This window comes from Channa argus, chromosome 12 (genome assembly GCF_033026475.1).
Source record: "Channa argus isolate prfri chromosome 12, Channa argus male v1.0, whole genome shotgun sequence".
Classification (NCBI taxonomy): domain Eukaryota; kingdom Metazoa; phylum Chordata; class Actinopteri; order Anabantiformes; family Channidae; genus Channa; species Channa argus.
In genome coordinates this window covers 20,529,374-20,557,172 of record NC_090208.1, presented here as the reverse complement: position 1 = coordinate 20,557,172, position 27,799 = coordinate 20,529,374, and the positions used below count along the sequence as shown (strand labels likewise).

Below are 27,799 nucleotides of genomic sequence, written 5' to 3'. Positions count from 1 at the left end.
GAGATGAAGAGTGAGTGCCAGAAAGAAAGCATAAGCATGCAAAGAAAGATTTTGTTACCAGATAGACAGCGAGGGAAGTATATGAAGACTCAGAGCAAGCAGAGAAAGAGAAGCAGAATGAAATTGAGATCAATACATACGTGCAGCAGCCCATACTTTCATCTTTGCTCTGAGACTGAGGTTGGAATATCAATGGAGACTCGGTAGCTGAGATGGCAGTGTGAGAAACAAAAAGCAATGAGACGGATAGGTTTGGGGAAAAGAGAATTTGTGAAAGGCAAATTAATAATGGCATGCGAGACAGTGTGGACCCATACATAGGTGGCAAAATAACATTACAAAATGGAAAGCTGTCACCCACGGGAGGGCTGACAAACCCAGAGACTGAAAGCCAGAGAAACAGAGGAAGTTGGACAAATGGAAAGAGGGGGGAAAAAAAGAGTTTCCGACCAGTAAGACAAGAGATTTGAGAAGAGGCGTGACAGAAATGAAGAAGTACAGTGGCCGGTGTCGAGGGAACGACCAGTGAGCGGTGACCAGACTTGATATGAGGAGGAGTCGGCCTTCTGTTCATACGCAGAGTGAGGAAGGAATGTCTTTGTCTTATAACAACACTTTTACAGATGGCAGGTAAAGCCTCAGAGTTTATGGTTATACTAAAGGCAGAGATTTCTTATTTGCTCCAGTCTGCCATCTTGTCTGTCTCAATCTCCCTGTGTTTATCTCCTAGATTGTCATTCTGTCTATACCACTTCTGTCTATTTCATGTCAAAACTGAAATGCCTGCTGAAAAGTCTGTCGGGTGTAAACAGAGAAACATGCACAAAGTACAGCTTTTAACTTTTATCCTCATTGTATGAGGAGAAATGTGACTTGTGTCTCTCAAAACATCACATCTGAGGGAGACCTACAGGACCTACAGATGTACCTGTGTTTACCTGCCTTGTCCTCATCTTTCCATCCAGGACTTTGCTGCTTTTGTTCTTTTATGCACAAATTGTCCAAGTCCAAGTTCAAAGGTGCCACTATATTTATTTTGGCACAAGAACATGCAAGAATTTCCCGCTCTTGCAGCATTTGTGGGGGTGTGTCTATCTCCTGATTGTCCAGTCATTTCCGACCACAAGTGTGCTGCCCACGGTCCAGACTGTCAGAAGCCTGTTTCACATATGAACTCCAGACAATGTCAGCGGTAATCGACTCCAGACACTGTCCAGAGCTGCGTTTTAAAAGTCAGAAGCTTTCTCCTGGGAGGTGCAACATGATAGAAAACACGCTCACGCTCATAATATGGTCTTGGTACTAGGGGGCTGACAGGATAAATTCTGTAGCGTCTCACTCAGACTTTTGCATTCTCACATACACCCCCTCCAGACAAAGTCAGGAGAATTTCAGAAGTCCAATGCATTTGTGAAAGAGGCTTTAAGACTAGAAATCTGTGATGGTTGGTGGAAACGGTCTTTGTGTGTAACCTCTTCAGGTGTGTTCCCTGCTTTAGGCAGTGCTGTCACAAAATACAACCATGATATGTGGATATGCTTGACATAGACATTCAACCAACAAATGGACCTAAAACATGTTGCAGGGGGAATGTTTTTGCCTCGGTTTGTTTTTTTGGAGCAGTTGAAATTAATAAATCATAAATATATCCGGACATATTTGACACACTTAGTGCTGATTCTATGGGATTATGATTTGACAGTAATTAAGCTCTGTAATAACGGAAAGGGTCCATACTACAACCATCTCGCCTGTACTGTACTTTACTTTCCCCTGTCTGTGTTTGTCAGACTGCCATGCAGGACATTTGTGGTGTAAAAGCAAAATAGACCAACCGCAGGATCCTGTGATATTAGACTCATTTCAGCTGGCATTCAAAGCCAAAAGTGCATTAAATCCACCAGCAAATTATGTGAAACATTTTCAAAAGGTTTTCCTTTTACATCAGTGGGGAAAAAAAAAATGCTCATGTCTGGTTTGCTCGTGTTCAGATGTCCATGACTGGTTTGGTAGTTTGCCATTGAAAATTGTATGATTGCATAAATTATTCAGTATTTCAGGGATAATGTTGGTTCTTTTACAACGGGACATGTTTTCTCCACAGAACACACTGTGACATGTCACCGTAAGAATAGCACAAGTGTAATTAGTGACATGAATGGCTGAATTGTTTTTTACTGCTTCAGTGTCAAGGTCATTGCTTAATAAATCCTAATACTCATAAATACTTATCTCATAGCTGACTTGGACACTTGAAGAAACCAGAGATATCATTAATGCCATTTGTACAAGCTGTGCTTTAACTGTTATGACAAGTCTGCTGGGAAAAAAATGACCTGATGAGCTTCATCATGTCACACACACTAAACATGGTCCTGAAAGATTAATTTGGCTTTTTGACAGAGTTAAACACAACACAAATGGGCAGCAACTTTATTTGATTCATTTAAATAAATTGAAACAGCAACCTGTGTTTTCCTGCCTTCAAAAAAAGTGCATGCTGTGTGAGGGAGGGAGAAATCAAATAAAGAAGGGAAGGAAACATTGGGCTTGTCTCACTCTGCTGACTTGACTTCTTTAATTTCACTGAGCCCTGCAGTCTGTTTTATTGCTTTAGCTGCGCCTGTGAACTGAGCACCCATGTATTAATTTCAACTTTCTAACGTAATCTAATTTCTGTCCCTTCTTCCTTCACGCTCTCATTCCTTTTCCCTTGTTTTTGTCCTGTCCTCCCACACTTGTTCCACTTCTCCTCTGCTCTCTTTGTTGTATGTCAGGTGGAGCTGGAGAGAGGGAAGATCCTCCACATCAAGGCGCTGGCACTAGGTGACCTGAACAAGGCCGGACAGAGAGAGGTCTTCTTTGAGCTGAACGGACAGCTGAGATCTGTGCTGGTTAAAGACACCGTTGCCATGAAGGTACGGTACACAGGGAGGTTGGATGGAAGATGGAGCAGAGTTTATGACCATTCACTTAGCAATGTGTGTCTTTTATTCATAGGAACAAATGGTTGTGAGGGGTAGATTGCATTTGAATGACTATATGGATGAACTGTTGGTTAGATTAGTGGATACATAGCAGGCAAGTGTGGACCATTGACAGATGGACGCATGAAATCTCTCTGTCCCTCCACCCAGGAAATGAAGTTCCATCCCAAGGCTCAGAAGTCCATTAAAGGTCAGGTGGGAGCACCCATGCCTGGAAAAGTCCTGGAGGTCAAAGTGGAAGTTGGATCCAAGGTGAGTTTCTTGTTAACTTGCTCATCCTCTTTTCTGTCAACATGTTGGTTTTTCATATTGAACTCACTTACACTTATTTGCCTTTGTTGTTCATAAAACAGCCTTTAAGTTTGAGGCTTTGGGTGTATGTTTTGTTTTTTGTTTTTTGTCACTCTTCTACAGTGACTAGTGATCTGTACATTTAAATTGTGTTTTAATGCTCTGTGAACTGTCTGTCTAATCATGAAAGGTGGAGAAGGGTCAGCCGCTGTGTGTCCTCTCTGCCATGAAGATGGAGACTGTGGTCAACTCTCCAGTGGCTGGGATCGTTAAGGCGGTCCATGTCACGGCCGATGCCTCCCTGGAGGGAGATGACCTGATACTGGAAATCGAGGAGTAGAGTTAGAGGGCAGAAGAGGTGGAGGGAGGGAGGGGGTGTGGGAGCTAGACAATCTGATTTTGGAAATATTGTGAGGTGGAGGAAGAGGGGGGATTATAAAAGAAAGGAAGAGGAAAAAGTTCTTCAAAGATTCTTTTGTGTCAGTGCTGCAGGTTATTCAGGCCCCCAGTTTGTACGTAGTTCAAACTTCAACACATATCCAGACACAGCAGATTATAAAACAACCATGAGTAAATACTGCTTGGATTTCCCTAGATTAGGTCAAAAACATCATCTCAGTATATTTAGCAATGTACTCTCAACTTGTGGAAAATAACATAGAAGATATTTTAATTGTGATACATTCCATTACTTAAACGCTCATCTTAAGTGTGATGTACTACAATGAGTTTACAGTGTGTAAAAACTAACAGTCTTAACAATTGACTTGCTATAATTTCCATTTCTATGCTGTTGATGTTGCCTAATATTCAGAGTATGTGAAATGTTATATTGATTAGTACTAAGTGCTGGCCGTTGTCATCAGCAGGGCTCAGACAGGAGGACTAAAGGATGAATTATCAAATCCTTTTATTCTGTGGAAACATTACATATTTAGCATAGTCACCTTTACTAGTGGTCATCAGTGTCTGACATTAGTCACAGTGCATTCTGGGAATGTGTAACCACTGGTGGCATTTAGAATGTTAATAGATTAAAAAAACTAATTTGGAAAAAGCACAAAGCACACGGGGACAGAAAGAAATCACAATTTTATGTCCAATCTGCTACTTGAGATCATGTGATTTAAAGTATTTTCACAACAATAAAAAGCACAACAAAGCAAGTGGCACAATTTTAGTTGATGGGATCATGGATGTACGTCAGAAATGTCAAATGCTGCACCAAAGTGAAAAATGTATTCTGTTACTGTATCAGTAATAGTAGAAGGTTTATTTTTGTAACGAGCTGCACTGGTGTAAAAATTTTCCCCTACTGGTCTTTAAAATCCCAAAGTTGTAGCAACATTGTTGAAATGAAGCCACGGTGGAAACACCCGTGCAGATTTTTCCAGAGAACCTTGGTTTAAATGTGGCTTTCATTATCCACAGCCAGTTGTACGGTGGCCCAAACTAAAACCAGATTGAACATCACTAAGTCTTAAGGTGGCTTCTGAGGCCTTTCCAGTGTCTTTGGTTTAATAGCGCGATGTTAGAAAAGTTGTCAGAGGAGTAGTTTCACCCTGTTGGTTCAGAACCAGGCAGAGCTTATGCTAAATGGTCTTCTGTCTGCATGGGGATTTTAAGGCTAGGTGTAAATGGGATTACACGGTGCCGTAATGGAGGCATGTGGTGTTATTTTCTGAGGCTCTGCTGATTAATTTATGAATGAATTCTCTGTCAAATTATGTGAAATTAGCCGGACTAATAAGAGACTCTGGAGACTCCCAGTAGCAGCACTCGGCTCTATATTTCCAACACGTCATTGTGTGTTTGCACAAACTGCCATAGAAATCTGTGTGTGTTCCAACTCATTTTTAGACAAAGTCAACCAGCCCTCATAATATTGGACCAGCATAGCTGAAGACACATGCTAAAAGAGATGAAATATTCATAGACCCGTGCGCTGAAGCGAAATGCTCCTGCTAACACTCCTAAACCTTCAGTGCTGAACTGAATCAAAACTAAATACACTGCACTGTGGTCTGGCTAGTCTCCATAGTAACACAATATCCAAAAAATGTAAAAGCAAAGCAGCAATTAAACTCTGGCAACATTAGACTTTGTTTTGACTCCACTGAGGTCAGCTGCAGTCCCTTTAACAAATCTGTAGGTCTTGAATATTTAGGTGATCTGTACCAAATTGAGTCTGTGGCTAAACCTGACCAGTGAAAGTAGGCCGTGAACAAGTAGGGAAATTTTAAATCACATCAATTATAGCAGGAAATTAAAGTGTCACAATCTCTTTGTAGCACAGTGAAGCAGTGAGCGTTCAGGACAGCGAGCCCGAAAAAAATACTACACTGTACCTTCCTAAACATCTGTGCGCCTTGGACGCCGCACATTGACCGAGACACAAGCTGAAAGTATCTGTGTGTACTTGACTGGATTCTTTCCATTGTTTTTGCTCCATTATGTCTGAGAATGAGTCACTTTTAAAACTATGCATCAGTGCTGAGCAGCGATGTCGTAGTTAATTACAACACTAATGTGTGTGTCCGCACTCTCGCAGCCTGCTGCCATGCCTGCTGTACCACCTGCCTGTAGCAATCAGAATCTTTTGAAAAGAGATGGAGATAAAGTGGTCGGGATGTGTGACACTGACAAGCTGCTGCTGCTGCACAATAATGTAAAGTTCCCTCCTTCACTCCCTTATGAACTCTCTTCCCTTTTCCACTTTTCCCTTTCTCCTCAATTCAACCACCTTTTCATCCTGCTTTCCTCTCCATTCTCTTCCCCTCCACACTGTAAGTTTGCACAAGTAAAATAATGGCATCCAGTCATGCAATAATGTAACTGTGTTTCTCTGTGTTAGCCAGCAGCGATTGTAACAACTTATGCTTATGACAATGTACTGATGTTCAGTGTTTGGGGGGGTTGTGAAGAATAAATCTGAAAAAGGACACACAGCTTGAAATGTTACTTGTTTCAGAAAGCGGGGGTAAACTGTTGACCTATTCTTGAGCTCACGCTATCTAGAAGTGAACCGTCATGACGAGCATGAAAATGGGGTCTGTGACATTTCTATTTTCTTCCTATTGCTTTCATTTGTGTGCTTTTATGAAACCAAGAAAAGTGGTTATTTACTGTGTTTAGCAGGCAGATCTTAAATGTCTCCATGGAATTTCTATCAAAAGGTTCACAAGTTCTCATGGTTTTCTTAAATCTGTACTTTGAAATGACCATTTTCTTGTTCTAATTTGATGATCTGATGTAGTTTACATTTACTTGTGAGATCTAAGTATGTTCAGATGCTAGGAGAGACGTAGGCACTAGTGCGCACAAAAAGGGAAGCAAATGTTGTCGAATAAAACAATAGTTGTTCCTCTATCTGTACTGACTAATAAAGCTGTAACTGAATCTGCAGCGTCTTGGTGTATTTTGCTTATTTCACGCAGCGAGCAAGAGACAAGTTTGGGGCTTTGCAAGAATACCCTCTAAAAATGCCATCATTATTTTAGTAAGCATTTTAATAGATGTTTGTTTGTGCATCTCAGGGTTACATACATACATGACAGTTCAAACAGAACCTTATTCTTGAGAAGCAGTGCAGTTTTGAGGAAAGCTCAGCTCTAAATGATTCTGAAACACAAACCCGGTTCCTGAGATCTTCATACAGGCAAGATCCAGTGTCTTCAAACTCAAAAAATCTCATGCTCATCAAATCAGTGTTTTGAATTAGGTAGAAGTCTATTGACTAAAATTCATTCAAATGTTGTCTCTTTGATTTGGATACTTTAAATCTGCTTTAAATAAATAAAAAATAGCAAAATGTAATTATTCAAAATTGTTTATTTAAACAATGTTATTTCAAACTAGCTGCACTCTTAATTGTGTCAAACATACTCAGATTTTTAAATAATAATTCAGCCCAATCTAATTTTTACGGTGTAAATACACAGGGAAAAACAAGTGTAACTTTGCAATAATTTCAATGTCACAAGGTTCCACCTGTCAAGGTTCACTACGAACAGCAAGCGATCAGCTCAATGCTGGTTTAAAGAAACTCGTTTCATCAGAAAGCTCGAAATGCTTCTTTACATATCAAGCTGTCAAACTGCAGGATGTGTCCAACTAGTAATTAGAGCTCAACAATAAATGTTCATTTGAAAAGACTTTTGTCACAAGACAAAACCGTGATGACTAATGCACGTAATTTAATCAGACTGCACCACTTTTTCACATTTATTATCATATCGTGCCGGGGAAATACTGGATTGTTGGAGCCAGATTACCTTTTGGGTTATTTTACATAAAGTGTGCTCCTTTGATTCCCTCTCTCTCACTTGTTTTTTTATGCAGACGTGTAGAAGAATTTTCTTTGTTTGGTGCTTTCCTGTGTGGCTAGATGTGCATCTCCCTTGACACTCCGCTATCTTTAAACGGGTTTGATATACCTGATTAAGTGCTGATTAACCACACTAAATCAATAATGCCCATCGCTCAACTGGCAGTATTGATCAGACACCACTTTCACTGCTTTGCCTGTGATCGGTGGATGGATTGATCAAGTCAGCAACAGGTTTACACATTCTCGAGCTGCTTCCCTAGATTGGATGAAGTTGAGAGTTCCTAATAATAGTGCAGCAGTAAGCTGTTTGACTGGCTCATCACCACTTTATGAACTGAGCTGAACTTTATGAACATGGCAGCAGGATGAACGATTAGCTTGATGCTTAATTGTTAGATTAAATCACAGGGGCAGCCTTGTGTCGCAGTAGATGTCAGCTTGTCACCGGACCTGAGTTACAGCTGTGATTAATAACATAATTAGCATACAGTGTGTCAATAGAGGAGTGGTGCACTGCTGTCTGTCTGCAAAATATTAGAAAAAAAGCCAAGCTATTATCACGGGCTCTGGGCTGATTTGTAGTTAAGTGTAAATATGACTGTTATCAAGGCTGTTTTCACAAATCTGAATGTGAAAAAAATCCTCCCACCTGATGTTTCCCTCAGCTGCTTTAATGAAAGTAGTGAATGAAGAGCACAAATGCCACAAGGTTTGCTGTTCTGACGGCGTTTCAAGTGCCTCAGCTTATCACATCTATAAAGTACAAAACCTTTGTGCAACTTACTGTGGTGCCCTTGCAGACATTTTTTTTTTTTTTAGCTTTTACTTTGAATAAAAGCTTCCTTTTTTTACTTGAAGCACATCTATGAACGGCTTCCTGTGGCTTTCACATGTTGTCCCACTGTGTGCAAGTTGCAGACAATCGATGATTTTCAACAATAAGAGTTCTAAGTTCTGTCTTAATGAGGCCTCTGGTGGCGTCCTTGTGGTCAAAGCAATTTGTTTGAATATTTATGCCGTTATAATGATCACATTAATGAAAGGCCTACTAATCTACAAAAACAGATCAGTCTGTTCCCCTGGCAGTGGAGATCTAAGTCATGATGAGAGAAAATCAATCACATCTTTTGATGTGTGGCTCACAACTTTAAAGTAAGTGACATTATCTGCAGAAACTTGAATTTCAGAATGAGTCTTAAGTATCTTGTAGCTGGTGTCCATGTTTGGTCTGATCTACAAAATTAGACACTCTTCTTAAAGGGTTAACCTGTACAGTTTCAGTGTTAAACGGTTATGTTTACTGATGGACTTCATGCCAGAATCATACAGACTTGTACAACATACAGTTTAAGATATTTCACTGAATTTGTGAATTGTTCTCACACTATAAGTCTCAAATGATCCAGACCTGTTGTACGTGTCATAAACAGGACAGGGACACAACAACTGTAAAAACTAAAATTGATTTGATTTCATATATAAAATGTGGAATATCTGACAATCCAGATGCTAAATTAATATTCACTATAGTGTCATGGTTTTCTAATATCGTGAAGTACTTGTGAAGTATACTGAAGTATTTAAGTACAGTGTCAGGTGGGAAACCATCTGCTCACAGCCTCAGGGTGTTTAATGTACTTCACTGAGAAAATGAGAACTGTAGCACAAGAACAAGAACATGCTCTTTAATGAGGCCCATTGAGTCCTAATGACCTAACAAATGTGTTACAATTCAAATATGAATTGGAACCAACAAGTCTTAATAATATTTGCCAATTTCTTTCCAATCATTTTGTTGAGCAGTAACCATCACGTGTTGTATGGACACTTTGGGGTAATGTATTTTTGCTCATCAACTTTCTTCTAATTACTTACAGAAATGGAGCTCAAGCCCTTTCTCTCTCTCTCACACCACTGCTGCTGAAAAACTGTGGCTTAATGTCAGACACTGTTTAAGTGTTAGTTTCTCATGTCACATAACAGCTGGAGCTAAAGTAGGAGTTTGGATAACTGAGCTCCAGCACAGTGAAAGTCAACACACAGTCGCCTGCTCAGAGAAAAGCTTTTTTGTGTCAACACGGGGCCACAGGCAGATAAAACCATGACTTCTCTGTAACACGTTCTTACTTTGGCTGACACTGTAACTCACTATAGGTCAAAGACCTGCTTTGATGGGGTCTCAGCAACACAAGAGAAGCAAACATTTTCATTTCTCTGCATCCAAGGGTCACAGAGTAAATTCATCATTTGGATCCCAGACGGAAACTGTTTAATAACTGCTGGCTCTTATCTGTAAATGAGTGCCAAAGTTCATATCCCTCCCGTGACTTTCTCTTTGCTCACCCCTTTGTCTTCTTTGCTGCTGTCCAAATGAACAGCAAATACGCACATGGGACAGACATGATGTCTTGGCAAGTGTGCTTGTCACACACCTTGTGAAGAAGCTCTGAAATTGAAATTTTGGCAGAATTGTGTGGCAGCAGCCGAGCAAGGTGCCAACTGTCCAACCCCCGCATGAGTCTCTTACATTGGCCACAAGGGTCCACTGCTCTGTTGAGGTGCAACTTTTCCTCTCTAATCCCTTTTCTGCTGTTCGATAATCCCTTCACTGGTTGCTTTGCTGCTTTCTTTGCTGTAATCCCCCTGCCTGAATAAAGAGAGAATAGACGAGGAGGACGGGCTACACAGTGTCTCAGACAGATGGGACAGACAGTTCTGTCAACCTCTAAGCTTCCTGTCAATCAGCACAGCTGCTATGTTAGGATCCATCCAGACTGTAGAACTGCCCTGTTGCTCTCTCCATGCTAACAGAATGATTGTAATCACTGAAAATAAGCTCGTGACACATCACGGGTGCTAAAAGGTGCTGAGCCAATTTGATGTGATGTTTCACAGCAGAGATTAAAACGGATAGTCACAGTGTAAATGCAGGAAGGAAACGCTACAATGTCAGAAACAGCCAGTGAAGAGGCAGCATGACTTCAGACATATTGCTTTCAAATGAGGGAGTTTGAGCACTCGCCTGGCAGGTGTGGTCCGCTCCCATCACCATTCATTTTCCATTACTCCCTGTTCACAGATTGCTGGTGGGGATCATTTTCCACCTGCCTGAGAACCAGCAGCCAAGAGCTTGCAAGGCAGTAAAACCTCCCACCCTGCATGTTCGCCCAAAAACATCCCTGACGGCGTGTTTCACCTCAAAGCCCACACTGAGCTCAGCTTCTCTGTCTTTTTGGATGTGATGATCTCATAACTCGCAGGGCAAATGTTGCCGAACATTTCGGGTGTGGGGTGTGTTCCCGTTACGGATACAGTTAAGTGATGAGAAGCGAGAAACAGGAAACTACCTGTCTGTGCTCTCATCCTCCAGACTTGACTCTAAGCCATGGGCGGCCTCGTGACTGATGAGGGGACCAATCACATATCATTTTACTGGACACATCAATGCTGTGTGTGGACCACCCTCACAATTCAGTTTCTCATGAATGCATCCAATGATTGCCAATAGCTAGAGCCGTGCCATAGATCATTTCCTACTGCCCCTTCACAGTCAGTCCCTCTCAAGCCGTTTTAATGCACCATGTGCTGATGCAAGTATGTGTGTGTCGCTGTGTGAGAGAGATACTGGGAAGAAAGGGAGAATAAAAGAGTGTTTATACTGCATGTGTGTACGCGATGAGACATCTCATTAAGTACTAAAACTGCTCCACAGAACTCGTTTAGCCCCGGGTGTCAAAAAGGGCACAAACACATACACAAACACAGCTGATGGCCTTTGTTTCTTGCTTTAACAAACCGATGGTGTGTTCGAGTGTGAGCAAGCGTGCGTGTGTGTGTGTCTCAAAGTGTGACCTCTCTTTGCCACTGTGGGCTTAATGCGTTCCAGCTCGAATCAAAGCACTGCAGCAAATATAAGAGGGAAGCTGAAACACGTGCACACGCACACACACATACACACACACACACACACACGCAGTCAGATGGGGAGGATTCAATGCGACAGAGCCAGTGCGAGGGAGCAGAGAGGCGAGAGGCTCCGACTGCAACACAAAGCTCAGACAGGAATTAGAGAATTAGAAACCAAAAAAAGAGGCAGAAGATCAAAGGAGCAGAGTCGTATCACTCTTTATTTACCTTTCACCCACATCACAGGCATGGTGCCAATCATCACGTGTCTGTCCGTGCACCTACATTCACCACCTCACTGTCAATATATTGCACTGTTACCGTGGCAACAGCCGTGTTCAGGGCAAAAGTTTGCCGTTCCAAAAGAGCAAACAGTCTGAGTGGACGCTTTATTACTGGGTTTCTCTCTTAAGCACAAACACATCTATGCACCTTCTGTCCAGCAGCTGACTAGAGAAAAAAACAAGAAAATGTTCAGGGTTAAAAGTGACTGTGATGTCTGAAGAGCACATACACTCATCTTCATAGCTATTAAAACAACTGAAGCATATTAGCTTGACTCACACCTGGTGATCCAGGCTCGGCGTGTGAGAGGTCACACTTGTGCTGGCAGCCTGAGCGCTCCACCTGTGGCAAAAATCAGCTTGCATAAGATCAGATTCAAAGCCTGGGAGCTACATCCTCACCTGTTTACCTCCACACAGCCTTGACAATCCTGCAGTGGAACGTAACTGTGTATAAATATATATTGTATACATGGACAGAGACAGTACAGAGAGTAATGACGGTACAGTAAAGAATTTTGCAAGAATGTCTTGAGACTTGAAAGTAAATGTCAGATTTTCTTTACATTTATAAAATCATAAAATAAAGGGAAAAGGACTGAGACATTATTAAAATCTGTGGTTTTGATCCTTTTCTCCACTCGTCTTTTTATACAAATTCAACAGCGTTTCTGAAGCAGACACAAGACTGCTGCAATGGTGTTGGTGCTTGATTAAAAGAAAAAAAAGAAGAAAAGGAAAAAGTTCACAACTTTTGTCTCAGAGCTGTCAGGAGTCATCCCAGGATCTCAACAGCTGAAGTAGAAAAAAAGTGGATGCAAGAAAAATAAGTGTAAATTACAACACTAACACTTCATTTCATCACTTTCACAGGGAGATGATACATTATGGAGTTTTTTTTCTTTATTGAACTGTAAAGACAGAGATGACAAAAAGGCCATCTATGTTTTCAGAGAAGTCACAGTCGGGCCTAATGGCTGGTTATTATTATTATTAAAATCCATTTTTCTAACTAGCCTTATCTCTCCATTACAAAGGAATTGGGATGGAAACACTCAGTGTTATTGTATCTTAACTCTTAACTGGAACATTAAAGGGCAGCACAGCTGCCCCCTTATTATCTGACCAGGACACATTTCCATTAATGGATCAGTAAATATTAATCTGTCTGTCTTTTTATGCACAGCTGTGGTGTGGTCTACCATTTATCATTAAAAAAAAAGTCAAATAGATGCTGTATATTTAATTCATACTGAGATAATTAGATTTAAATGTGAGTGTGAATGTTTGTCTATCTGTGTGCGTCTATCAGTGTTGGCCCACAGATAGACTGATGACCTGTCCAGGGTGTAGCCCAGCTCTCACTGAAAGACAGCTGGGATAGACTCCAGCCCCCCACAGCCCTAAACAGGATAAGTGGTTACAGATAATGGATGGATGGATAATTAGATATATGGTCAAACTTCTGTACGTGGATGCCAAAGTGGTCTGATCATCTGCTGCGATCCCCCACGTCGTGGTTTTGTGAGCATACAGGGATCAGCGTGGGAAAGTACAAAGCTACTCATGATTGACAGGTGTCAGAGCACACGGAGTATCACAGAGTGCCCACGGTGGTCTCCTGTCCACCTGTGATCAGTGTATTTGCGGTGGATAGCTCAAAGCAATATCACGTATTGCTCGTGTTAATTCACAGTAGTTTATTGCGAAACACTGCATTCAGTGGTGGAGTGATCTGAGGGGTGATGAATGGCATCACGGGAACAGAGCTAAAGGTTAAAGTTTCAGGGAAAGCAGCTGTGATCATTTGCTGGTATCACTAGTGCTAAAAGAAACTGCACAATGATGCGACTAAGGCAAAGCTCAGGAGCAAATGTGTGAATTCAAGTCTTTCTTTGGGAAGATAATGAAGGTGCTTTGGTGCCCGAAGGAGCCAACGTTGCTGCTAAAACCGGAAGGTAAAGAGTCTTTTATTTTCTCCAACACCAGCTGTTATTTCCAGCTACAACATGCTAACACCTACAGTGCTGGCACAGACACAAACTACCAATACTGCAGTTGAGTGGGACCTGCACACACACACTTTAAAGAAACAGCATGTTAAACAAAACCACTAATTATCTCTTACTTTAAAGCTAAGATTATGAATTAAAATAAACCCCACGTTATGAAACACATCTTGTCTGAAGAAGTTCAGTCAGCCATTGTATCCTCTCCAAATTCAGTCTAAATGGAATAACTCATGATTAAACAAACACACTTCTAACAGAGATGCTCTCTGACTTCGAGGTCTGAAGCTTTTACTGAAATCGATTGAATTTTGAAGTGAAGAAGAATACAACGTTATCTTTTTCAGCGGGATCAGATGATTTTACCACCAACGTGAATGGATTTGTTTTGATAACGTCTGCATATAAGATGCAATTAAGCAGTGATGATAACTCCAGTGAGTCTGAATAGCACCAGGCTTTAAAAAGCTCCCACTGCTCATACAGGTTGCTCCACACACGCTCTCTGGGACTCCTTTGGACGTCAGTCCAGGCTTTGGATCAGACGGGGGCTCTCACGGTGGAGTCTGGCTTGAAGGGAGTTCGAAGGTTAGAAATGTAGCTAGAGGCCAAAACATGCAGCAGCTTCAGAGATGTCTGTAAAATCAGTTAAAAAACGAACAAGCAGGTGGGGAATCTGACATCAGACACAAGCTGTGCAGCAGCATCCTGAACAAAAACACAGATTCAGAGTCAGGCGGGGACTTGAGTGGTTTAAACAGACAAAAGACTCAAAAAAACTGATAAAATATTTAATCAGTTTCTTTTTTTTTTATTTCTTTTTTTGGGTGAAATGTTTTGTGTCTCATAATCTAAATGACTCCAATTCAGAATTAATCCATAATTAAATTCTACGCACTACTTTGCCAATGAGAAGTGGACACACCAAAATATCTCTAAATATGATTGTTGATTGGAAAAAAAACTTAATTTCACTGCAACACTTAAGCCAAATTGGTTCAATTTATGGCTAGCTGATTAGTTTTTGCAATGCCATGCTAATTTGAACCAGTTCCTCTATATATTCTAATGAAACAGAGCCCGAGTAGCCTGCAGCAGAGTGCGGAGGGTAAGCAAACCAGGGTAAGTAATGACAGAAGAAATGAAACTGCAAGTGATGCTCCGTGTCCTGGAAACGTACCAACTTTTACTTGCTGCTAATCTCTCACCCTTTAGTACGTGACCCTTGTTTTCTTTTTATTTATTGTTTCTAGTTGTGATAATCTTACAATGTAATGTTTTCTACTGTGACACTGGCTGAATATGTACAAATGTAAAATGGGGACCATTAATCAAAGATTTTTAAAAGCTGAAAGTTAGTCCAAGACCTTGACATGATGATGATGATGATATGTGCAAAGCCAAATCTGATCCTTTTATTGAACCACGTCAATGAACACGAAATAAACATCAGATCAGGGTCAGACTTAGATTTTCCATCCCTGCTTCTCTTCATTAGCTCAACATAAATCACAGGCCTGTACACAAATGCTCGCCCCTACTGCTTTGACGTCACCTACACACACATGTTGTGGCCTCACAGGTTCAGTTTTAAGCGACACCACACACACACACACAAACACACAAACACACATACACGGTTGCAGTGTGTTTATTGACCGTTGCAAATTAAACACCCTCATTATGATAACTTGATGTCCGAGCAAAACATTGCAGGTCAGTAAGGTGTCTGTGTAATTGTGCTGCACAATTAACACTTACCAGACTGTATCTCCTCCAAATACTTTACATGAAACATTTGTTTTAAATCCACTGAGAATTAACATGCTTCCCATCTCAATCTGAGCCTCTTTTCTTTGCACTGTTTCCCCTTAACAGGATTTACAGACTATTGTGGGGTCTTTTCCCTCCCATGAGGTCAGAAATAGATGTAACATATTGTTTAAAAGTTAACAGTGACTGCTACTGACTCTTTCTTTCCATCTGCCATATTATAGTTACATGGACAGCATTTTATATCGTGTGTGTGTGTGTGTGTGGGGGGGGGGGGGGGGTATAGTTGTATAGTAAAAAAATTGCATGATGTCATTTTCTCCCACTTTTTTTAGGTAAATTCTTCTGTTGATCAGATTATCAAAGGTTTGCACAACCACTCAGATTGAGACTGAATATTCCTTCTCACTAGGCCAGTGTGTTCTCACTGAAGTGGTTACATTTTCACTCTGACCAGGCTCCTTTTGTGCTTATTAGTGGAATATTTGAGTCCATGTAAACACAGCTGGAGCTCCCAGAAAGGGCAGCTAAATGTGATAAGCTTAAAAAAGTCAATAAAAAATACATAACATGTGCCCCTTTGCTCCAGACAAACAACAGTCAAAATTTCTATGGCCACATGTGGGATTTACTGCTTGAAAGGAAACACGTGTCACTTTGTGAGCATTTGCTAAAAAGCCTGATGCTGTTGTTTTCTTAAGGAGTGAGGGGGGAACAAAGTTAAATGACTGATTTCTAAGTTTTTAATTATTCACACAGTCCTCTTCAAAAGAGCCAAACTTATTTAGCCTGACAGTAAAAAGCCCTGACCTATAAATCATGTAGCTACTTGAATTGCAAAAATGCCCCTTTTTAAAAATAAACTTCAAGGAGAAGTGGAAGAAAATGCCTTTATCTTTTTTATTGTCCCAAAAGGTCATTGCAAAACAGTCCTGTGATCTGCTTCTCTGTTTAAAAAGATGATGATCAAGATAAGGATATAAAGCCTCTGGTCAAAATTAGTTAAAACATTTTACATTTAAATTAAGTGTGTGTGTGTGAGTGTGTGTCAGCGTAACTCAGCAAGAACCAGGGGAAATGTTTTACTAAAAAGTGGGGACATTTTTGGAAAGCAAAGACATTTTAGCTGGTTTGAGAGCTAAGACCAGACTTAAGGCTTATGGTTAAGCATTTAGTTCTGAGGGTTAGAGGTTAGAAACTGGGATAAATAGTTTGTGAAAAGCAGCGTCAGTGGTTGGATTCGTAGTTCTTCCTGGCTAGAACCATCGAATATGTTCAGTGGTTTAACAAAAATCGAATTTAAAAAATGCATTATGTCCTTTCAAAGATAGAAAATTGCGTGTGTGTGGCTGTTTGCAGATGGCATTAACCAGCGTGCATAGGAGTCATTTTGCTACAGATTTCACGTAATCCTTTCAAGCCACACTATTTAGAAGACATGTATTCAATTCAACATACAAAGCATGAAAGGCTCTCTAACCTCCACCAGTGTGGAAGAGTGACAGGTCTGGTTTATTAGAAATGATGGACCAATCAAAGCAGTTATTCAGTGTGTCTCTCTGGGATCATGGACTGCTCTTGAACCTCAGACTCATCTTAATAGCTCAAGAAATTTCAAGTAGAGAATCCATCTGTTAATGTACCTACTGTCAAAACAAGACAATCGCAGCCTTAAACACTGAGGCACCAAACTGAGTCAAAGAGCCACTAAAAGCTGACATGTACTGTATTACTGTTGGAGGCATATGTCTAGAAAAGTAAAAGCCAAATTCAAAGGCATTTACACAGTGGCAGTTGAGTCCGCTTGAGGGAAATAACTGCTCTTAGAGTGAACAAAGCAGAAAGTTTTCTCACCAACAACACAACCCACTGAGACGATGAGGACGGCAGCGTTTTCATGGTTTTATCTTCTCAGGGTTTCAGCAAGACGCCTTCGATGGTGCTTCAAGTCCTGCACCCAAATGCCAAGCCAGCTTAAATTTCTCCAAATTTTAAGGATTACATTTTAATTCAGTCATCAATCCATTTGAAAGATTCTCCTGAGTTACGAAGGCCTTTAGCAAACAGCATCAATATCGGAGCAGTGTCGTGTCGCCATGTGAAGATGTGATTGCTAGTGCACCTCAGGGAGTCTGGCACTTTTCCAAAACAAAACATACTGTACAAGGCTGATGTCTAACAAATTATTAAAGTCTTCTGTCTCACAAGCGCTAAGTATCTTCTCCTTCTCTCAGGAATTGATTATCATCACAGCTACAAACAGTGAGCTCAGATCAGTCGTGTAGAGTTCATAATCTTTCTGGTGTGGATTTGTACATATTTGCCCATAAAAAACAAAGACTTATGACAATATACTTAATTTTGTTTATACCAATCTTTATGTCAAAGCTGAAACCTTTAACTTCATCTCTCTGTGCAAGAACATTCCCTCTTTTTTGGGGGGGGACTTTTTTATATGTGGAGCTCAGCTCTAGTGTGAGTTACACAGGTTTTTCATTTGCCACACAGCAGAAGACGGAGGGCACGAGAGGCTTCATGAAAGTGGAGGTGAAAGCTAAGGCAGGATGAGAGAGGAGAGAGACTACGACGTGAGAGAATGGGGAGCAAAGAATGAAGTGTGTGATTGATGTGCAGCAGGGAATAGGAGAGGTGATGAGGCCTTCTTGTGTGTGTGTGAAACAGATTACAAAGTGTAGAAAGAAGAAGAGGGCTCCCCCAGTGGTGAAGCTTGTGCTCGCTCTGACAAATGCTGTCTTTCTCATACGCACACACACACACACACACACAGACACACAGATATTTTTCCTAAAGCGTCTTCTCACGACCAGCTGTCCCTCAGTAACAAGCAAAAGCACTGCTAACACACACACACACACACACACACACAATTTCTCCACCCTCCTGACAGCACAACAACCCGAGGCATTAAAAGTGTGTTGTTGAGTGCGAAATCATTCCAAAAAATATTTTAAGGAAATAGGCTGTTAGAGGATAATAAACTTTATTCATGAATCTCATAATGCTTGTAGCCGCCTGCTTTGTGCCTGAGACATAATTCTACTATGAAAACATTTTATTTTATTTTATTTTTAACTTGCAGCTTACCTGCCATATAATATTAACAATGGAAGGCATAAGGCAGAGCAGCTGTAAATGTCATTGTCTCAGCAGAAAAGCTTAATTTGACTGAAACTCCAAATAAGATGGCACTGTAGTGTTGGATTTGTTGTGTTCCAACATCCAGCACTGGGCTGTTCTTACCTAATAGACATAATTCATCTAACAAATCGTTGTCTGAGAAAAATCTCATCTTTTGAGCCACTAATTCAGGAAACTTTTTTGCATTGTCACTCGATTTGCTGGGGACTGGGGCAGTGCTTCCCCTGCCACTCATGCCACTTTTTGGTCTGTACCCAACCACTAAAAAACAACTCTCCAAGACCAGCTCCAGTGACTATTTGCCTGCCAGAGAACGGGTTATCCCATTGGTTTCCCAGTGCCAGGGAAGATCAGCAGATCATAGATAAGTGCTATCAATGCTGAATTAGACCCAGCTGGAAAACAAACATAACACGAGTCCCTTGTCAACCACAGAGCGAGGACGAGAATGGCTGAGAGGAGATAAACCTAGTGAAATCCAGCTGGAACTCAGCAACAGCCATATTAGATGTATGTCAGTGAAGCCAATCCGCTGATGCAGAATACATCCAGTTAGAATGGAGGCAGGCATGAAGCTCAAGTCAGCCACTGGGGTGGTAGGGATATTAAATCTACTATTAAAGCCTCAGTCTAGAGTTTTTTTCTTGATATTGGTACTTAAATGTTTTAAGAAATTGACCCAGATTCTCAGACTGGTGACCTGGAAACTCTCCGTGCAACGAAGCTCAGATTTATTAAAAAAAAAAAAAACTGCCTTTTTAAGTTATTTCTAAACAGAGTTTGATGTGTTTGTTCTCTTAGTGGATTATTATTTATTTAAGGCATCTACTCAAATGCACCAGTTTGGTTCAAAGTTGTGTTATACATGTGTATGTGATTATACCATAGAGACATTTGCTTCTGTCTGTCACCATTTCTGAAAAGGAATCACAGCACCTTTCACCACATGCTGTTACCCTTTGTATCACAGCCTGTTTGAACAGCTTGTAGCTGATGTGCAGGTCCACTGGCTGCCAGATGCACTGATTTGCACTGGAGTTGCATTAAACAAAACACCAGCAAGAACAACGAGGATATAATTACACTGATGAGGAGTTAAAATGAAGCCATACAGTAAAAGTGCAATACCAACAATAAACATTCACCCATTTAATATAGATATGTATATTTGCTTTATTCTCTTATTAAATATGAAAGATGACATATGGATAAAGGAAAGAGTTTTTTTGTTTGGTTTTGTCTTCACTGTTTTTTAAAATGTAAATTCATATTATTGTAGTTTTGAAAATTTGAAAGTAGCTTATAAATAAGTAGTTAGGTCTGTAATTACTGGTTGTTGACTTCAGAAACAGTGTTTATTGGCAGCCTAACTAATGTTTACAGTCTGCAGCCACAATGTGAAATGAGATGTGCAGCTGGATAGAAAAGAAATGAGGGGTAATTGAGTCTATGGCTACACATGACAATCACAAATAGCTCAAATAAAGGAAGAATTAAACATATTTTAAATCCGTGGCTTTGTTTTTAAATGTAAACATTTAATCCTAAAAAATTCTTACTACTCACAAACATTTTAGCCATGAATGTGTCACTAGGTAACTGATGTAATCCATGACAGGTGATGTTGACTTTTACCCTAAATGTCCCTACAGATGAAAAGCGATTAGGAACTGAGATTTCAGTCGTGATACAGGTGACTTCCTCTCTAAAAGTCTATAAACACCACTCAAAAACTAAAAGCCACTGCAATCAAACTCTGGAAGACTGGCGAGCAAAGTGCCTGCGTAGAAAGTGTGAAGTTATACGTTACACTGTGGTAACACAGTCTATTTGCACATGTTTTGTTTGGCTAAAATGTTGTTTTTAAACATACCTTCAGAAATTCGATAGCAATAGCACACAACACTATTTGAAAAACTAGCATGAACATGTTTCCAGTGGCTTGGTGCCACAGCTGCCAATTCACAAACTGGCAAACTCCCAGCGGTGGCGCGTTTCTGCTGGACTATGATGGCAGCACCTACGGCCCACTGTGGTGATGCTTTTCAGAATGATGTCAGAAACCTAGAACAGACTCTTACTCACTAACGGAAAGGCAGGAGAATTCTCACGAGATGGCACATAAACTATAAATTAAATTTTATGTTCTCCATAGGCCTAGTTTATGCCGAACTAGTCTTGCCTCTCCCTGGCGTTGGCCATTTTCCAACATGAGCCTCTGTTTGAAATGTGCTATATAAATGAAGCAGCCTTGCCTTGAAGGGAATCACTCTAAGCCCTCATAAATTAGATGCGTGGTGGGGGCCTCAATAGGCAGCCTGAGCTCTCCTGACAGCCCGCTCGTTACAGTTGTCAGCCAGTTGAGGTAGTTTGACACCTGTAATCTCAGGTTGCAACGGTTTTCAGCCAATTTCCGTTGGCAGGGCTCATACTGCCCAGTCAAGCAAAAAGGTAAAAAGTGACTTGACCACTGAGTTGTGTAAAAGTGGTATCATCAACTTAATACACACCCTGAAGGAGTTTCACCCTCTCAAGAAACTGACAGACACATCTGCCTGTCAGCATAAGACAACAGGACTTGCATCCGTTATTGGTGATAAGCCAAGTTGATCTGTTTACATACAGACAGGAAATGTTGCCCACCTGAAGACATTCATTTGTAAGATATTTGATACGAAGCAACAACAAGAAACTCGCCTTAAATTGTGACTTATATGTGCATATATATTGACAATTTCACGTTCTGCATCTCCTATAGTCAAAAACCTTTTAAATAGTTACCTTTTCCTTCATGTTTCAAAGAGAAAAACAATCTCCATATGTTATGTCTGCTGTGTGGGGGCGGGAGGCTGCTTCAGCCTGTGGTTAGGCAGTGGACTGAGCCTTTAGTTTGAACTCACCAGTGCATGCAGTGTGCATCATTCGTTGAGGCCCTATACCCAGGCACTGAAGTGCACTTAATACTGTTAAACTGAAGCCAGCAGTGCATGCCCTGCAGTTTGCTGAATGTGTAACATATTGGAGAAGTAGTTCCAATATGGCCAGGCAATTATATAGCAAGTTAACATTCATGCTTGAGCATCACTCCTTAGTCCGTGTTTTCACGTCTGTGGTTGTGGAAGCATCTTACAAACTGTTCTGTTCCTGTGCAAATAGCCAACATAGCCACAGCAGTGTGTGTGTGTGTGTGTGTGTGTGTGTGTATTTGTGTTCATGCTGACACATACATGTTGTTCTTGCCATTTTAGTTCAGTGTGTGTATGCCAGTGCATGCAGCATTAATAAGCGGCGTAATGAAGGGGGACAGTTTTCTGTTGCCGTGGCAATGAAGCAGTGGAGCGTTGCCAGGCACGATGACAGAGATGGCACAGAACTGTTTTACTGCATCGTCTTGGAAACACAGACATCAGTCGGGGGCTTGTGTCTGGATTGAGACAGACAGAGACAGATGGAGGGACAGATATATAATAAATGGGAAGTACGTGATGTAAATGACAGATACAAAAGACAAGTGGACAGACACCTTTGTACGCTAAATGTCTGCATGTATAATGTGTACACAGGTGTACACAGACAGGAGAGAGGCATCTATATGCTGCGAAGGGGACATGGATTGGGTGATGTGATCAGTTTGACTGGGCCCATGTTGCCCCAAAGAGAGACAGATTCTGACATAAGGACAGAAACAGAGACACAGCAGAGGAAGGGGTAACTTGACAGATAGATAGATCAGGAGAGAGGAGTGCAGACGGGCAACAAATGGATAGAGTGAGACTATAGGAAGAGAAAAAAAAGACAGTAAGATTGATAGGGAGGTAGATGGTGAAATGATTTGATTGAGGAGAGGTCGGTGTGGGTCGATGAACAGAGACATACCCACAGCTCCTCGGTTCAGCGTTTATCCTTTCGTGAACAAAAAGAGGCAGTGAGCGTACGAACGCTTTTCTTATGACCTTCAAGCAGTGTGGTTTAAATGTACTGAGTCTCTCCCAAAGCCAGAAACAATATGGGGAGTCTGTCGTCACCCATGTGATGTTGTGCAGAGCTGTCAGCCCACTGACAGTGGAACACAGAAAGTCACATCTCATGGTTCAGATGTGTTTGCACTACAGAGGAGGAGAGTCTGTTTGGGAATAAATACTCAGGAAAAAGACAGAGGAGAGCAGATTCAGTAATGTCTTTCAGATTTCTCCTTCAGAAACTCACTATAACAATGTTTTTGTTGTGAGCTTCCAGTCTTTCACATGATCAGTTTTCTATCAGACACCCGAAATCCCGTTTGTGTTTTTTGTCTGCTGTCAACGCAAAGCTTTAATTTAGCATCTGTTTTACCTGTAAATTTATTCTGAGGCAAATATAATGTGCTGCTAAAACTGTTTCATTAATAAAAAACACTGCTAATCAGTTAATTGTCCAAGTAATTTCTGAGAAGAAAAATGCCAAAAAATATTCAATTCCAGCTGTAGAAATTAGCTGCATGAGCTAATTAGACTTTACAATATCATTATAAAGTCAATATTTTATAAATGAAATGATTTGAATATAGCAATCTTTATTTTAAAGATGTCACCTTTGCATTTCTCACAGATATGAAACTAATTAAATGAAATTGATTGACTAATAAAGAAAATTAAACTGTAAACTGTTCACTGTCACAAAACAAACATTAGACGAGTAGATATCTGCTGTCAAGAGCAGAACATTTTATCTTATTTTCAACAGGCTCCGTCCAGACATTTATACCGACAGTGAATTGTCTCTACTCACGCAAAGTCAGTGTGCAGCCACAGTCAGTTTGTTTCTATGCTGTCGGTTAGACATGTCAGCAGTCGGTTATGAAGTTATTAAAAAATGTTGCCCCAAATCATCCTAAAGTTTTGCCAGTTGCAGTCACTTATTTCCATCCATCGTAAAACTTGGGAATTGGGAGATTTTTAACAAATGTTTGATCAAGTGCTTCGTCATGAAGAAACATGTCACCCAGTGGAGAGGGATTTTAATCATTTTTGGACAACGACAGAGGTCATGGAGCACAGACAGAAAAGCTAATCCACGTGAGTTGAAGTAATTTGCTAGTTTTAGTCTTTGTCTAGTTGTTTGAATTGTTAAAAATACAAACGATTTAGAAAATGACCAACATTTTCCTTTAAGGTATTAAACTGGGTTTTTCCATTTATCTTAGCACAAAGTTATCTAATGGCCAGAAACTATGCAACTTTAAGTATTTCTACTTCAACAGCAGAGGTGGTACTTTAACACTGGAAGCTCAACATACTGTAGCTTAAGAAAACTTGTGCAAGTATTAACCACACAGGCAAATGAATTCTGTGAAGCCTTTCAGTCATTCAGGAGAAGCTGTCTGGACTGAATCATGTCAACAGCCGATGGGATTTATCAGAAAACATCTTTACAAATTTTACAGAACTGGCAACGGTCACAAAAAATACAGAAAACAGAACTGGAAAACCAGAAATGTTTCCAAATGACCATGTAAAGTCATGGACAAGGCTGGACACAGCATGGCTGGGACATGCTCGTTCTCATTCATGAAGCCACTGAAATTGTTTGTCCTTTATGATTTAGTCATGGATCAGTCAGTGTCCATCCTGACTCCTGCCCACCACAGCACTAAAGACTGTAGCTTTCTTGACCAGCGTTACTCTGCACATCGGACACAGTCACGTTTAGCTCCACTTCTGGTGGAGAGCAAAAAGCAGAGAGAGCAGCAAAGACCTCTCCAAAATCACAACACATCTTTTATGTATGCTGAGGTTTGACCTTTTCACTTTGCTCTACGAGACTGTGTTGACGTACGTAGCTCTCTGTGTGTCAGCGACTGTCAGAACTCGAACGGGAGGATGCGAGTTTTCTTTGTTGATTATAGCTTTTTGTGAGGTTCTTTGCTCTAAGTTTGTTAAACACCTACGATCATACAGCAGATGGATCAATATGAGACTCCAGAGTGAGAGAAGTGCAGTGGGCAGTTACTCATGTGGAACACCAGCAGTAACTTCATTATTATTTCAGATTTGTGTCACTAAAGATTAGATTCAACACTTGTTTATTATTAATGGGACGTTTCAGTGTCATTGTCCAAATTTTAGTAGCAGTTGCCTACTGTAATGAAACACAGATTCAGATCTGTACTTGTTGATGTTTTCTGTATTTGCAGCAGATCTTTGCTTGTGTTTTCTGTATCTGCGGTGCTTATTGGGTTGGTAAAGACGAGTGAAGACCTTTTCCTAACTAACTTTTATTTCGTCTTGTTTGCTATGTTTCCTTTAACTGCAGTTTGTAGACTGGATAATTCCCACTGTTAAAATAATAAAAAAAAAAGTTCAGTTTAGAGAAATATTATTTAATATTGTAAAAATACCAAATGCTAATAATTACTTTTGGTACTGACTCAGCTGGTGATTAAATCCACATTATGTATACACAGCATGTCTCCTAAGAATGTCAGCCTAGATGGTAGTGTACCCATGGAAGAGTTAAAACACAATACACATACTTTATAAAATATTCAGCATTTATCTTCCCAAGCTGTGCAACACAAGCTAACATTGCACTGATCAGTTAGCTTTCGAAGAAATAAAATCTCACAATGAAAACTCTCAAAGATATAAAACATGGAGTTTGGCTGTTCCACTCGTGTGTATTACTGTGCAATGAGCTGCTATATTTGTGTACGTGTGCATATTACCTGTGTTTTCTTACACAGTCCAGCACCATAAGAACAGTGTGTGTGAGGGCATTTTAGCTGCTCCTCACAACTTCAAAGGGCTGTGAGGGTTAAGATTTCACTGAAGGGTGAAAGGTAGAAATAGGTTTAGGTTAGGCTAAGGCAGGTGTGGGGATCCCATGCTCCTCAAGTGCTGCTGCCCTGCTTTTCACACTGATCCAGCTTCTGAGTGATCCAGGTATTCAGCAGTGGGTAGTGCAGGAAAATTTAGAAAACAAGCAGGGCTAAGGCTTTGGAGGTTCCCCACTCCTGGGGTAAGGGATCAAGTTAGACATTTAGTGACTTAAACAAGGAATCCAGTCAACAGTGTTCACTGCAACTGGGTGCCTGAACCTCTCATGTATAAAGCCAAAAATCAGAGAGATGTTTGTACTTGAAATGGACAAACAATAACACCAGTAATGTCCTCACTCCACACGCCTTCAACAAATTGTTCTGTTTGAATTGTTCTGTTTGTATTTCTCCACATTCCAGCACCAATTTGCTCTCAACTCAATCATTCACACGCTGGTTAGAAATGAAACAAAAAAATGTGAACCATGTACAAAGTTGAAAATCCACAAACATTGTTGTAGTCAAGTTTTTAAAGGACTTTCTTGTTCTGAATTGTGCCGATGCCCAGGCTGTGTCAGCTCCACCAGAATGATGACCACCTGCAAAGCAGATGGGATTTAGATAAAAGCAGGAAGGTGCAGGCCATGTCCTACATTTTCAAGCTGTAGCTGTCAGGCTGACTGTAGTAGCTTTCCAGGCTTTATTTTTATTTTTATTTTTTTGAGAAACACAGTTGCACGAATACACTGTTTAAGTGAGTTTAAGTTATAAACAATTGGTCATAATTATATGTATGTGTAATCATACCTATAAAGCCTTGGATTTATTGTAGATTATATATTTCATCTCAATATAAACAAACTAATTTAAAGCTTCCTTTATTTTAAAGTTAAATTAAGATTTTTTTAGAATTTATTTAAATCAAGATTTTGTTAAATAAATTGATCCGGTAGTACACATGCAAAAGTGTAATCACACCATTCAGTCAAATCGGTAATAATTAATCACTAATATTCCTAATAAAATACAAAGAAACATGTAGATTATTGGGAAGATAAAGATAGGAAAATGAGGAAAGGGAAGGACAATAAAAAAGTTATTACTGTATAGATACTTAAAGTTAAAAACACTATTTTCTAACTTTTCCAAATGTTCCATTTAAGTGTCTAACTATTTTCTATATATGTGATATAAAATGCATGTGGGAGAGCTGCAAATTCTCACAGGAAAGAACAAGTGGTTGCTATTGTCTGAATAATTAACCCATATTGCACATTCTGGTGCACGTTAGATAAACATTTGTAAACGCACTTTGTTTCACTGACAATAATGTCTGCAGGAATTTATTCTTTTAAAAAAATCTCTTCAACTGAGGACACAGAACATCTCCATCCATGGATACGCAGACATAATATTCACACTCCTGAAACACACAAATACACACTCGTTCTGCGCCTGAACAGCCATTATACCACCATCTGGCAGTACTTTGCTTACTTCATACTGTTCCGACAATTTAGTTCATGTAGGTCCATGTTGAAAAGTTAGTATTGAGACAGTGTGAGTGGGAGTTTGTTTTAGAATAATGAGCTCAATTATAGATTCTGCCTCCTTTACTTTAACGGCACAAAATCAGTACCTTTTTGAGCATGTGCTGGCATTATTCATGCCTCCTCATTACTCTGTTTCGCTATCCTCGCTGCCTCGACAAGGCTAAGAATGATGGGATTTAGAGGAGAGAAGATATAATGATTTGTGCCAATAATTATCTTTAATTCAGTGAATATATGTGTGTATGCTAAAAAATCCACAATGATCACACTGATTCCTACAGCATATTATTCTTGTCAGGGTGGATTCAGACAAACAGGAAACTAAAAACATCCACAACCCTAGAGGATAAATTGTGTTTACTAAAAACCCACTGAGGACTATCTTGCACCAGTTATGTACTCCACTTCCATGGTGTCATAGTTACTTATGACCACATCTGTTTAAGAGGGAAAAGTGACTCTAGCTGCACCTGTAGTCACATAAATACCCCTTTATATTTATGGCAGCTATAACAGTAATTTGAAGGCATTTCCTCCACTTCATTGTTACACTATGTTGCACCATTGTGAATGAATGTTGCTGCAAGGTCAGTTATTACGTGTTTTTGTTATTTACTCTTCTTGTGCTGGACTTCGGTTCCACAAAGTTAGCTTCACTTCAAATGTATCAGAAGCGAAAATCAGCAAATCAGTTTTCACAGAAAAAAGCTT

General features: G+C 40.3%; 1 protein-coding gene across 1 annotated transcript in view; it reads left to right on the top strand.

The window, feature by feature from the left end:
- The window catches only part of pcxb (pyruvate carboxylase b), a 255,727-nt gene extending 249,044 nt beyond the window's left edge, over positions 1–6,683 (top strand). The window contains exons 25-27 of the mRNA XM_067525430.1: positions 2,778–2,918; positions 3,138–3,239; positions 3,469–6,683. Of these exons, the coding sequence (XP_067381531.1) occupies positions 2,778–2,918; positions 3,138–3,239; positions 3,469–3,618 (393 nt within the window). The 3' untranslated portion in view covers positions 3,619–6,683. The remainder of the gene's footprint in view (positions 1–2,777; positions 2,919–3,137; positions 3,240–3,468) is intronic.
- The last annotated feature ends 21,116 nt before the right edge of the window (positions 6,684–27,799 follow it).